General features: G+C 36.2%; 1 protein-coding gene across 4 annotated transcripts in view; it reads left to right on the top strand.

Moving 5' to 3' along the window:
* The window catches only part of CACNB2 (calcium voltage-gated channel auxiliary subunit beta 2), a 224,748-nt gene that overhangs the window by 197,561 nt on the left and 13,618 nt on the right, over positions 1-13,569 (top strand). For all 4 annotated transcript variants that reach the window (XM_030446526.1, XM_030446527.1, XM_008492698.2 and 1 more), the window contains 4 exons: positions 288-421; positions 3,717-3,797; positions 4,002-4,060; positions 6,555-6,664. In XM_030446526.1, the coding sequence (XP_030302386.1) occupies positions 288-421; positions 3,717-3,797; positions 4,002-4,060; positions 6,555-6,664 (384 nt within the window). The remainder of the gene's footprint in view (positions 1-287; positions 422-3,716; positions 3,798-4,001; positions 4,061-6,554; positions 6,665-13,569) is intronic.

Below are 13,569 nucleotides of genomic sequence, written 5' to 3'. Positions count from 1 at the left end.
TGTATGTCTGATGTACACATGTCCGATGTGTAAAAAGAGAGCAGAGGAAAATGTTTGAGTAGCTATTACAGGTTGCCTTCTGTCTTCTAATCCTAATGTACTGCACCTTTAAATTTTTCCCTTTGTTTTATTGTGTTTGTACTCATGGTTGATTTTTTAATTTTATTTTTTTTTTAATTTATTTGTTCCTCTGGACAGTTTTAGTTTTCTTTACCTGTTAGTTCCTTTTTAACCTATCTTTACTTTCCCTGTCATCTGATAATTCTGAATTGTTTGTCTGTATATAGCTATAGACATAGATGCCACTGGCTTAGATGCAGAAGAAAATGATATTCCAGCAAACCATCGCTCCCCCAAACCCAGTGCAAACAGTGTAACATCACCCCACTCCAAAGAGAAAAGAATGCCCTTCTTTAAGAAGGTAACATCGACTTCCAAGCTCCCATCTGTCCACCTGCTCACCTGCACTGCGTCACATTTCTAGTCCTGTTAACTGTCTGCGTCCTTTGACAAGCCAATAACACGCATGCTTTGTTGTTCTTTGTTTCTTTTCCATGCTGCTGTAGCTAAGCAGAAGCAGAAATCGGTAAGTTTATATTGACATTACCTGTGTTTATCCTGCCACTGGCATCATTAGCATTATTGCCCCTGATGAGCAGCACAGCTCTTCTAGAATTAAGGAAGAAATGGCTCAAGCTGGTGGTGGGGTCGGGACAAGAAAACAAAAAGTCCCAAGTTCAGTGCATCCATGGAACTCTGCAGTGCTGTTTATCCTTTTTGATGGAATAATAGGAAACAGAAAGGTTTCTAAAAATTTCAGGAATTTATTTCTAACAGAAATCCATATAATGCATCTCTCTAGTGTATGCTTATTTTTCCTATCTTTCTCAAGTGTTTTTTTTTTTCCTTGTAACTCAGTCTATTGAAATCATTATTGGAATTTAATCAGGTACTCAGATTCTACATAGAAAAAAATAGAAAGAACCATTTTTTTAAATTTTGTCAATATTTAAACTTTTAATGTAGTCGCTGAAAAATCTGTCAGTGAAAAAAACCAGTGGGAAAAACACCTGTGTTTTGACAGTTTGAGTTTTTCCTGTTGTCCTGTACAAATAATCAGCCAAATGTTCTTGCCATTCATCAGTCAGACTTTCTTATTATCTCAGCTATTGCAAATGATACTGGTGATTCCCAGGAGAACCAATGCCCCTCCATAGATAACCTGGATAACTACAGAATTAGACAACTGGCATCCTGAGGCATCACAGCAAGCTGTGATATGTTTCTAGGATCTGTGCCGGAATAAGTTATCAAGACACTAGGTAGCAGCCAAACTATGCAGTGAAATACCACATTTCTACTTTTTTGTTTGTTTGTTTTTAAATCTTAGTCTTCATAGCTCTTATAAATTTGTTTTTTACCACACAGTTAAAGGTAAGAGTAAGCTATTTTAATGCTTATAAAAGAATCTGAAGTTCCACTTTTACCAGTGCTGTGGATTCTCTCATGTTTAATAAATAAAACTTTTTTCTCTATTGCCTTCTTGAACACTTATAAATAATATTGGATCCTTCTCATTTCCAAAGTCACCAGCATTTTCTTCAGCAGGATCTGCTAAGTACTGTCTCATTCATAGCCCACTACGAAAATCAAAAGCAGTTTCTTGCTTCTAAGTAATTTCTTTTATGTATTTATTACCAAGTTTAGATGCTAAGGAAGAATAATACCTGTTGTCATCTATTGAACCCTGTCTGCATAGGCATCTATCAAAGATGCAGCTTCTAAATGAATGATCTTGGACCTGGATGGTGGCTACTACCATTTCGCTCCTCATTCTTTTCCTTCTGCATCAGAATCTTTACTGCTAATCATGGTTTATGTAACACAAACATTTACAGTAAATACTGGGTGGGCATCCCAAATTAATCATACATAGACAAACCACTAAGAAACAAACATTTGGTCAAAACAATGTGAGTTTTTATTCCAACTTCATATCCGAACTTGAATCTGCAAGTCAAAGCTGTATAGCTCAGTGCCAGTCCCCTCAGAAAATGAGATTAGATTCTCTAAGGCTAAATTAAGGAATTTTAATGCTTCCGTTAGATAACTCTTACTCAGTTTTCTACTGGCAGCTTCATTGCATCAAGCTGTAAAGATTAGAGAAGAAAGTGTCTGTTTTGACAGAGCAGAATTTAAAATGCCCCATATTCCATCAAATAAGGTAATTTCTGTGCTTTCCCTAATTTTCTAAAAATTTGTTAACTTCTAGCATGAGCAATATTGTTTGAGTTAGCCACATTAAGACAAAGACCTGTTGCATAAGGACGTTTAAGCTATAAGCACTTACACATCTGTAATAAATTTTTCTTAGGATCTGTCCCTAATATGCTTATCGGGCTGTTATTAATATTAGCAAGAATAGTGGAAGGCTGCATTTTGTTACCAACATAGCATATTTGCAGGATTTTTCTCTGAAATGTGTTGAGTCAGATTCTTCACTGTGTAAAACACATCATTTCACATGCTCATGATGCCTTGGGCACTACTATTCATTCTTATGTTACTAATTATCTGGTTAAGCTACAGGTAACAAAAGAAAAAGATAAATTGCACTGAAAAACAGTCACAAAATGTTTTCCATGTTTTTAGATTGTTTTAGACTGCTGCTTGTGTGGCATTTTGTGCTGTCACTGTATTAATGTTGGTCTGTGTGTTTTTGTGTTTTGGAATGTATATACTTATTTTAATGTTACTGTGAAACACCTTGGGATACATTGATTGCTGATACAATGAACAATGACTGTAATATGGAATCTTGACTGATGTATTTGCACTGTGTAGGGTATTTGGAAAATAAATATACCTTATTCCAGATCATACACACTTTCCTGGATTTTCCCCAGAAGCCAAACTCACCCTTACAAACAAAAACCTTTCTCTGATAAGATTTGTTCTTGGTGATATATTCTGAATTTCAATTTATTAAAGTGACAAAAAAAAAAAAAAAAAAGAAAAAGCAGTACTTTTTAAAATTAGACATGTGCACGATACATCAGTAAGTAGTTTGGTGAATATTATACGATCGGAATCCATTGTTGGGTGGTGATGGAAACTTCCCAAAGTGGAAGGATTGCTATCCCAAGCTCTGTTTATGAAAATTTTCTATAAATACTTACTTGATCAGCCATTATTTTTATTTCATTTGCAAGTGAATTGTGGATGCAAATGTGAAAATCAGAGTATGAGTGCTCCCATGGGGATTTGCAGTGATGTCACAATGTTTTGTCAAGCTGTGGGCAGATCTGAACAGAAAAAGAGATGTGTTATGCTTTACACCTCCCTTTTGATTTATTTTTCTCCTTCATAATTTGCCTACATAAAATTTTTATGGGAAACAGATGTCACAGCTCTACAGTCAATTATTTCAAATAATTTACTATTGGACATAAACTTTCTGGTCAACCAGTTAGGAGTTATGGAATGGGACATGTGAATGTCTCCAGAATAAGTTTTGTAGCTACCCAGAGCAAGAAAACTGAAAGCCCTTAACCTGTTATATGCTTACCTTGTACTACCAGTTTTCAGGAGAAGTTAATGAATCTATGGATCCTGTGTTGGTGATATCACTGGAAATTCAGAGTTCCGAATATTATAAGTGATGTGTAACACTTTCTCTAGATTCTGTGATGCTGAAAGCTGTTTCTGTTTTGCAGACAGAGCACATCCCTCCTTATGATGTAGTGCCTTCTATGCGACCAGTAGTTTTAGTGGGGCCTTCTCTGAAGGGATATGAGGTAAGTGATCATTGGGAATCATTTTATTTGGCCCAAAATACTTCCACCAGTATTGCTTACTTGTGTTTTAATTAAAAATTAATTACATTCCAATTATATAGTTGAGATTCAAAATTTACTGTCAAGTTTATTACATATAATTATTAGCATCAAGTATTTTGAGTTTTTTATGTGATTATTAATTTGTTGTTTATTTGATTCTAGGTAACAGATATGATGCAAAAAGCATTATTTGATTTTTTAAAACATAGATTCGAAGGGCGGTAAGTACTTTGCAATGCAAATCTACTTGAGTTTAGGTCCTGTTTATGTACTACAGGATTTTAAGAAATAATGACATTCTTGGCAAAATATGTGTAGAAAAAAAATCCATGACAGCTAATTCCTTGGTAGGTTGACTCAAGGGCTCTTAGTGTCAGACCAGCTGCACATCTCTAGCTTTTGATCTGAGTGCTGTTACAGTCTGTCCCCCACAGTGTACTCAGCAAGGTTCAACCTGATTAGTGTTTGAGCCTTGAGGCATTACTTTAGTACAAATGTCAAATGATAATTCATCTCTAAAAGCAGTGGCATGTTCTGTAATTCAAACATCGTAGACCCATGGACCTGAGAGGTCAGGTGGATTCTCCATGTGTGGTTATATTGCTACTGAGTCAGACCCCAGATTAATATGCTAGTGGATTGACATTTGGGGTGAAAAACTGAAAAAAACACCAAGGTCTTGTTATAATATCTGCAACTTCAATGAATGTAGTCCGGAAGTGAGCAGAGGAGTAACACCACTGTCCTGGTGCGGTCAAGCATTAAAAAGGGAGCTTGAGGTTTTCTGTCAATAGCTTCAGCTCTTTAAAATATACAACAGTGTTGTTTAAGCTGTTGTATTTTCTCATTTAGAATTATGTTGAGGCCTAACCACTTAGGAGTCCTTCTTTATATTACTGAGGGTTGCCAGATCTTAGATATGTAACTTCAGAATTGGAAGTTTACACAAGAGGGGGTGTTGGAAGAAAAAAAAAAAAAAAAATCAGTTAGAGATCCAGTTGAGCAGGGTGAATCCATGAATATTAAATACAATTGGTATCTACAAGTAGCAGATTTCTAGCATCCCAGATTTCAGTAGCATTCTGAATCGGTACTCGAGGTCCTAAACAAATTAGAATATGAGTGCTCCCATGGAAATTTGCTGTGGTGTCTCAAAGTTTTGTCAAGCTGTGGCCAGATCTGAACAAAAAAGAGAAACATAAAAAGACTGGCAGATTTCCTATATTGTTATGTATCTCAAAAGACATTAAGATGACCTTAAAACCATGTTGAAAAATAGCATTTTTATGTTGATAAATCTAGATTTTTTCAATATACTATAATTGCATTTGAAAATGGGGAAAAGGATTTTCTATTGCAGGAGGAGGGAAGATTGCCAGTAAAGAAAATTTTTTAAAAAAATCCAAAAACTATAAAGATTTGTAGTGTTCAACAGATAGCAAACAAGGGTAACTACTCCTGAGTACCCCTAAATACAAGTGGGATTTGATTTTAAGACTAATGGCTTCATCTGTGAGGATCTGTGCCAGAAATCACAGTCCTTGGTTATGTTTTTAGCTTAAGTGAATCATGGCTAAATTTCGAAAATTAAGTTGCTAATCAGTATTAAGCAAATAATTCTGGTTTTCTGTATTAACTTCTGGCTTTGTTACATTTTGTAGAGTTTTAGAAAAATATATACACATGTTGACCTCATTGAGAAATGACCTATTTGGTTACATTTCAGATGAACATCATCTGACTGTATGTTAGAGAGGAGCCCTCCCTGGTTTTTGCAAATCCATTTCTTCCTTTTAAATTCCAAGTAAGATCATACAAGGAAAAAACAAGGGAATATCATCAGTCTGATTTAACTCTTAGCACTGGAAAAATGTGACCCCTAAATCTCATTAGATCACAAACTTTGAAAGGGAATTTATCCAAAGGGTGAACTTTGACCCTGTAAAGCAAAACATACTGAGTTAATTGTTTTCCTAGGAAGAAGAATATGCATAAGGTTGTGTAACAGGTCACTGCAAACAACTGGAAGCAACCACTTCTTTCTTGGCTTTGCTTTTCTCAGAAACACAAAACAGAGCCTGCTCAGAGTTTTCATTTGCTTCCTTGTTTGTGTTGTAGTCCATATTTTCCTGTAGCCAGCATATTGCTTTGGGTTTTTTTCTGAAAAATTATAAGTAATTCTTGCACACTGTTTAAAAATGTATGCTAAGAAACTGAACAATAAAAATAAGAGTTATATGGCAGTACTAGTTTCCCTGCTAAGCCTTGCCTTTACCTGTTAACTCTGCATATCCCTTTATGTCTTGGCTAAAGTAAGTCAGTTTGTCGTTCTGTACTTTTCAACAAATTAATCAAAATTAGAGAAAGGAGAAACCAGCCTACTCATACTGGGCATATGGGTGCACATCCAGGCCTGGAAACCCGCAGGAAAATCCCGTCTTTTGCAGGATGTTTCTGACCTCTTCTCTCCTCAGACAAGTGTATCTTTGAAGTCAGTGGTCAAACTGTTTTTCAGTACTGTGGAGAACAGGAAATGTCATTAATAGTTCTTGTAACACTATCAGATTTTCTTCTCCGTTCACATTACACAAAGCATACTGTGCATCTTGTTTCTCTGTAGTCTAAGCCAACTTCTTATGTTAAAAGCTTTTTCCTCCCCACATCCCTGCATGATAAATGCATTCTGTTCTACTTTCCTGTATTTTATTTTTGCAGTATATCAATTACCCGAGTCACAGCAGACATCTCCCTTGCCAAACGCTCAGTATTAAACAACCCCAGTAAGCATGCGATAATAGAACGATCTAACACAAGATCAAGCTTAGGTAAGTACTTCTAATGATGCTATCTACTAATTGACTGTTAAGTACACTTCTCCCAGTTCATATCTGCAAACTAAATATAGCCTTCTCTCTGCTGTGAGAAAATCACAACTCCAGTGATTCCAAAATCCTTGTACTAGAAAATTTAAAATCACTACCAGATAAACCTCATATACTGCTGATTTTGGTTTATCCTGCCTATGCTTAGTTTTCAAGTTTTGCTGTTTGCCTCAGTGGGGCAAAGTAGCCATGCATAAAGTAAATAAGATGTGAAGAGATGTTCTTCTGGATAAATAGGGGTGGTGGTTCCGGAATACTTGAAATTATACGGATATCATTAATATTACACATTATCTTTGGTAAGATCGCTAGTAGTCACAGATACTGAATTTGGACCTGAAAAAATTATTGAGGCACACATTTTCAGAGTGCAGTATCAGTTTAAATTAATAAGGAGGTTGGTACAAAACCTGAACGATAGGAAAGGGGAGGTGTTTTAAAAAAACAGCTGCGTAGCTAGGTTCATAGCTTATGTATCTGTCATCTTACATGAGTCTTTTTGTACTGCAGCATGTCCATCTGTATAAGTAATTAGACATTTATTAGCCAGAAAGGAAATGAAGCATAGCTGGGAAAATGTAGCAAAATGTCACTTTCTGCAGTGCAGGTGTCTGCACTGGAGCTTGTCAACCGAAGGCATCCTTAAAGTAAACATGAGGAGGTGGTCTTTATCAGTTTTATAACAAAATTTTTGAGGATACCTTTATTTTGACCGAGTACTTAATATTTACTTAATACAGGTGTCCTTCTTAGAATGACCTTCTCTGCCTTAAAAAGTTTTACTTCCCTTTCTTGAAAATTCGTTTCTTAAAATGCTTGCTTTCAGCTATGTGGAGGCTGTGATTCTTTAATTGCAAGTAGTTTGATAGTTTCCAGTATAGAATCATAGAATTGGCTGGGTTGGAAGGGACCTCAGAGATCATCTAGTCCAACCCTTGATCCACTACCGCTGCAGTTACCAGACCATGGCACTGAGTGCCACATCCAGTCTCTTTTTAAATAGCTCCAGGGATGGAGAATCCACTACTTCCCTGGGCAACCCATTCCAATCTCTGATCACCCTCTTGGTAAAGAAATTCTTTCTAATGTCCAACCTAAACCTCCCCTGGCACAACTTGAGACCGTGCCCTCTTGTCTTGCTGAGAGTTGCCTGGCAAAAGAGCCCAACCCCCACCTGGCTACACCCTCCTTTCAGGTAGTTGTAGAGAGTGATGAGGTCTCCTCTGAGCCTCCTCTTCTCCAGGCTGAACAGCCCCAGCTCCCTCAGCCTCTCCTCATAGGGTCTGTGCTTGAGTCCCTTCACCAGCCTAGTTGCCCTCCTTTGGACCTGCTCCAGGACCTCGATATCCTTCCTAAACTGAGGGGCCCAGAACTGGACACAGTACTCGAGGTGTGGCCTCACCAGTGCTGAGTACAGGGGCAGAATCCCTTCCTTGGACCTGCTGGCCACGCTGTTCCTGATGCAGGCCAGGATGCCTCTATGTCTTAATTCAAGTATTTTAAAATATCAAAATGCAATATATTGCAACAGCATAATATCTTTACACAAAAGATTATTCTAATATGTTGTATTTCAGTCTTGTCACCAAAGTCTATTTAATAATCTAATGAAAAGGTTGTGTCATTTTTTTTATGTGGAACTGAAAATTGGTAATAAGGTTGGTGATTAATTTTCCCAACTTGAACATCAAAGCATGTGCAATTTTGTGCAATACCACACAAATATATGCAGCAATAAAACATATATAATCTATCCCTTATGCTAAAATATTTGTATATATGTAAAACAGCTATCACAAAATTTAATACAGATAAAAATGCTATAAATACATGCAAAACAATTGTGTACATCTTTATTTCAAGGTAACCTTACCCTTAGGAACACCGGATCTTTTATTTCAGTCAAGGTACTTTTTTCATAGAGGTATTTAAAATTAAAATTGTGACAGAACTTCAGTTGAAGACATGTGAAAAATGACAGTGATTATGCCTAAATGATATGCCTAAATATGTGAAAAGACATATCTCCCATTTTTGTAACAGGCCTATTATTATTACCTAAGATTTCCTGCTACATTCCAGGTTTTCAGTAGTTTATAATTGTTCTAAATCTTATCTGATGTCTAAAATAATATTTAAAAAAAAAATTTGGGAAACACTAGTCAGTAAGTAAGGTCAGTAAGTAAGTAGGTCATTTTAACCATGAAGTTATGGCAAAAATTAGTTTTACCTACATGAAAATATTCTCAAAACCTTTTCTTTCAGAAGGTGTATTACTCCCATACAACTAATAATCTATCTGGGTTTTGAAATTTGATAGTGAATTGAATACTATTTTCAGTTACAAGTTTCTGAACATTTTTAATGAAAAGAATAAGAAAACTTGACTGAACTGTTAAAAGCTGCCTATAGCAAATGCCAGGCTTTGCCTCTGAATTACTTGAAGACTCAGCTTTCCTGGGCAAGGTCCAACAATGACACTGAGCAGAACCTGTCCCTAGCAGTCAGTCAAACAGAATTAAAGCAAGAAAATGTTAGTCTTTCAGTTTTCAATCCCTACTTTGCTGTACAGTATGGAATAATAAAGTTTTTTACTTCAGAGATGTTCAACTGGAGGAGCAGGTGGCTTGGCTAAGGTTAAAAGACCTTAGTGAAAATCCATTATGGAAAAGGTTGGAATTATGGAGTGGTAACTTGGAGAGTTGAACCCACCAATGATGCATCTTCAGGGTCTGTCCTCCAGACAGGAGGTAAATCATGGGAGGACAAAAAAACCAGTGAGAAACAAAGTCACGGAGGGAAATCACTTGGTAGCAGTGGGCTGGGAGGAAAGATGAGCTATGATAAAACAACCTAGAATCAGAAAAAGCAAGTGCTTTTGTAAGACAAGGGGAAAATCCTTGTGTTAAGCAAAAGAAAGAAATTAGAAGCAGTGTTACAGCTTATTGCCTCACTTGACTGCAATGTGCTCCGAGGTAGAAATAGACTCGGAATCAGAAAATATTGTAGCATGATAATGTGTGGCCTTTTCTAGCAGTGGTTCACAAAGATGACAACATACCACTGCTGTGAGCACTCAGTTGGCTCAAGTAGCTATTAAAATATAATATTTACAAACAATAGTTATGCAAAATAAAGGTTAGGAAATAATAGTAAGAAGGCTAACTCTGCTTTTCCACTAGTCACAGAATAACAGAGTTGTCATGGCTGGAAATGATCTCTAAGGTGACTATGTCCCACTGTCACACCCTCACACCCCCCAATAAATAAAATATATTTATCTATATGTCACCATGCCCACAAGACCATGCTCTGCAAGTGCCCCATTTACACAGTTTTTAAATACTTCCAGGGATGGTGACTCCACCACCTCCCTGAGCAGCCCCTTCCAGTGCCTGATTACTCTTTCAATAAAGAATTTGTTCCTCAGATTTTGTCTAAATCTCCCCTAGTGCAGCTTCAGACCATTTTCTCTAGTCCTGGAGCTCAGTGAGCTGCTGCTTTGCTTGCTATGAAACTTGTACAACATATGAGGCAAGAACTTTTAGGAAGGCAAATGAAGTTCTCTAAAAGCAAAATAGGGCATTTTCAACTGAAACTTAGGGAGAGTGGGACATGAAATAAAGATTTGACAAAAAATTTAGTGGCAGTAAATCAATCCACAGCAGTCCTGACTCTCCATTACAGAAGTGAGGTGTAGTGATAAAGGGTGAAATGGGAGACTTTTATTTTAATGAATTAACTGAAGAGCCCAATGCAATAGTGGATTTTGTTGCCTCTGGTACGGAATTTCTGTATGGTATTGGACTACCTGTTTACAGGTTTTGTAAAATTACTAGCTTTTTCCCAGTGGGTTTTGCATGTCTCAAGCATGACTTGTAGAAGTAGTAAGTATGGTGGCTGAAACAGGTTCAGGCTTTGAACCTGTCAAACAATAATGTATGTCATCAAAATCAGCATGTTGCATGGTACTGACTGATTCGGAAAATGCAGGTAGAAACCAGGCAGTACAGTATGGTCTAATGGAGCTACTGTTAGATACCTTGTGAAGTACCAGCTTTCTGGCTCCTCATTCCCCAGAGGTCCTCTAATTTTAGGCTCTCTTCTTTGCAGACTTTGATCTGGGAAGCTGTTCTTTTCATTTCCAGCCTAGCTCAAAAAATTTTTCCTTTCTGAAATGCTGTAATGACAGTACAGAGCAGCATCAGGAATGTCCTGAGTTTTTATAGAAGCTCAAAAGCTCTTTTTTTTTTTTTTTTGGAAAGAAGAGTCAGCAGAAACCAGGATTTCCTGTAGGATTGCTTCAATTTTTCTAGTTTGAAAGTAAGTTGTACTATGATAATTAGATAAGAATCGCAAGAATAGACACTAGAATTCTGAATTTTAACCACCCTAAAATTATTGATAATTTGGAATTATTCTTTGGGCTTCAATTTTCTACCTGGAAAATACAAATTAATTACAGCTTCTCACCCAACCAGAATGTTTCAAAGTGAAAGATCATTTCATTGCATCAGTGGAATACCACCATAGTAAGTTCCATAAAATAGCTCACAAATAATTAATTTTTCCTTCATCTGACAATGAAGATTAACTATTCAATAGCTGTTTACAGTGTATGGAGTTGTGCATAGACTGAGACAGCAGCCCTACAGAAACTATTTTTCCCAGTCATGCTGTCTTATAATAGAAGCCACAAAAAGTTTAAGTGAAATATCTTAACATTTCCTAATTTATTAGTATAGGCTTTGCAGCCAAATAATATTCTCTTGTAATACAGGTTTCAGTCATAGATAAATCAGGTTAGTTCTTTTCTAGTATCTGCTGCAGGTCTGCTGAGGGGTCATGGTAAGTGAATTCTTTACCTAAATTTTCCTTTGTATAAACTAAAAATACCTAGGGCTTTTTCTCCAAATCACTAAATTAAAAAACCCCAACCAAAAAACCATACCAAAAAACCTCCCAACAATTCCAACAAACACTAAATTTATGAGTTGTGGGCAAATATAACTTCCCAGAATGTCTATATGTTGATCCAGATGCCTCCTCTGCAGGTTCAATGAGAAGTTCTTCCTTTACACACCCATCTTTGTGTGGTAACTCATGCAGCTAGACAGCCAAGTGACTGATTTATTCCTCCATTACGCTCACATTTGGGAGTAAGCAGTTGTACCTGCAGCAGAGAAGGCTATTTTTTAGAATTTTGAAAATATATTTTTTTCCATCAATGAGTTAATATAGTACAAAGGTAATGTCCTTGATAAATTATACCAAATACTTTTTCCTGGGAAATAAACGAACCTCTTTTTAAGAACCTTATCGCCCAATATAAGTTTATAGTATAGTGCATATTATCTTTAATGGTGCATAGCACAGTGAACAGTGGAGTGAGCACCATTATTTGGAACTGATTTAATAGGTAACCCTGAATTAATTTCAAGCAGGCATAGACAAACAATGTCTTAATCAAGAGTAGTAATTGTCATGAGGAACTGGATTTACAGGATTATAGGTAAGTCTCAGTGAGCTTAATGCTACACACACCTGTTGACTGAAAGTTTGCTGCTGTAAAAGAATCAGTTAAAATAGACTCAGAATTTGACTCGCTGGAAAGCGCTTCTATCACTGAATATTCTAGTGTAAAATTAATGTATCAAATAATTTATAAAAATAGTGTCTGGCTCATAAAGATTTAGGAGGACAGCACAGTCTTATTCCTCTCTTAAATGAGAGCTTGCTTTGTATAGAAAGAGAAATGTTTGCTTGTTATATGTTTAATATTTGAAGGGCAATTGAGTTTCTTTGAAAGTCTAGATGAAATCTGTAATTTTGAGAAGTCTTTTTGCTACAAAAAATGTCATTCACCTGAAAATCAGTCCCAATTGGCTTAATTAAATTTCTCTTTGTGCACATGCCATTTGCAGAAACTGCTGAACCAGCTCTATGGTTTTGCTGCATTTATTTGTCAAAAGGAGCCAATTTTATTTTTTTTTTAATTGTTTCTGTGTATGCTACACTTGTTATAACCTTACCTCATGCTGTATGCTTTGTACAAGAACCTGATTGTCTTGGCTTTTTCCATTCTTTGCTCCATTAATGCTCTCCCTTTCCAGATGTTTTGGGTATGTATACAAGCTTGCAAATTACTTTTCCTGCTGTTTTGTGTTCAGTGCTTTATTGTACCTCACAGAACCACCATGTGTTTGTCATAACTGGCTCACTGATAGACAAAAGTCAATCCCGTGCTGTGTTGCTAGATATTCCTTCTACAAAATCTTACTGGTTTTCCTTATTATATTTTCAAGTAATTCTAAAAATAAAGTTGAGATTGACAAATAAATACTAGAGGTTATTCAGTGCAAATTTTTAAGGTGTGTGGACCTAATCTGCATATTCCAACACAGACATATGAATTTTGATGTAAAATATGTAATTATGTGTGTAGTAAATTGATTTCAGCCAAATGTCTAGGACTCCGTTTAGTTGCTCTGTATGTGAATATGCAGTAACCTGCCAGGAATCACATGCACCAAGTTTCCACGTGCAATTGACTGCTGACTGTTAGAAAATTAACTCTAGAAAATAAACAGAGGTCCCATTCACATAATTAGGCTGGTATCCCAGAGTGTTGTTTTCTGAAAATGCAACATAAATCCTTGAAGAAATAGTTGTTATCAGTGCAAATTTCAGCCTTGCATTTTTATTTCCTTGATACATGTGTAAAAAGCCAGTTGAATGCTTGGAACGATGGTAACAATTTCTTTTACATATACATAAAAATATGCTAATGGTATAATATGTTCTCCATATTTTAATGACAATTGTTGTATATTTTAAGTTTCAAGTAG

The sequence above is a fragment of the Calypte anna genome, chromosome 2, assembly GCF_003957555.1.
Source record: "Calypte anna isolate BGI_N300 chromosome 2, bCalAnn1_v1.p, whole genome shotgun sequence".
In the NCBI taxonomy this organism is placed as follows: Eukaryota; Metazoa; Chordata; class Aves; order Apodiformes; family Trochilidae; genus Calypte; species Calypte anna.
This window is presented reverse-complemented; position numbering and strand designations above follow the sequence as displayed.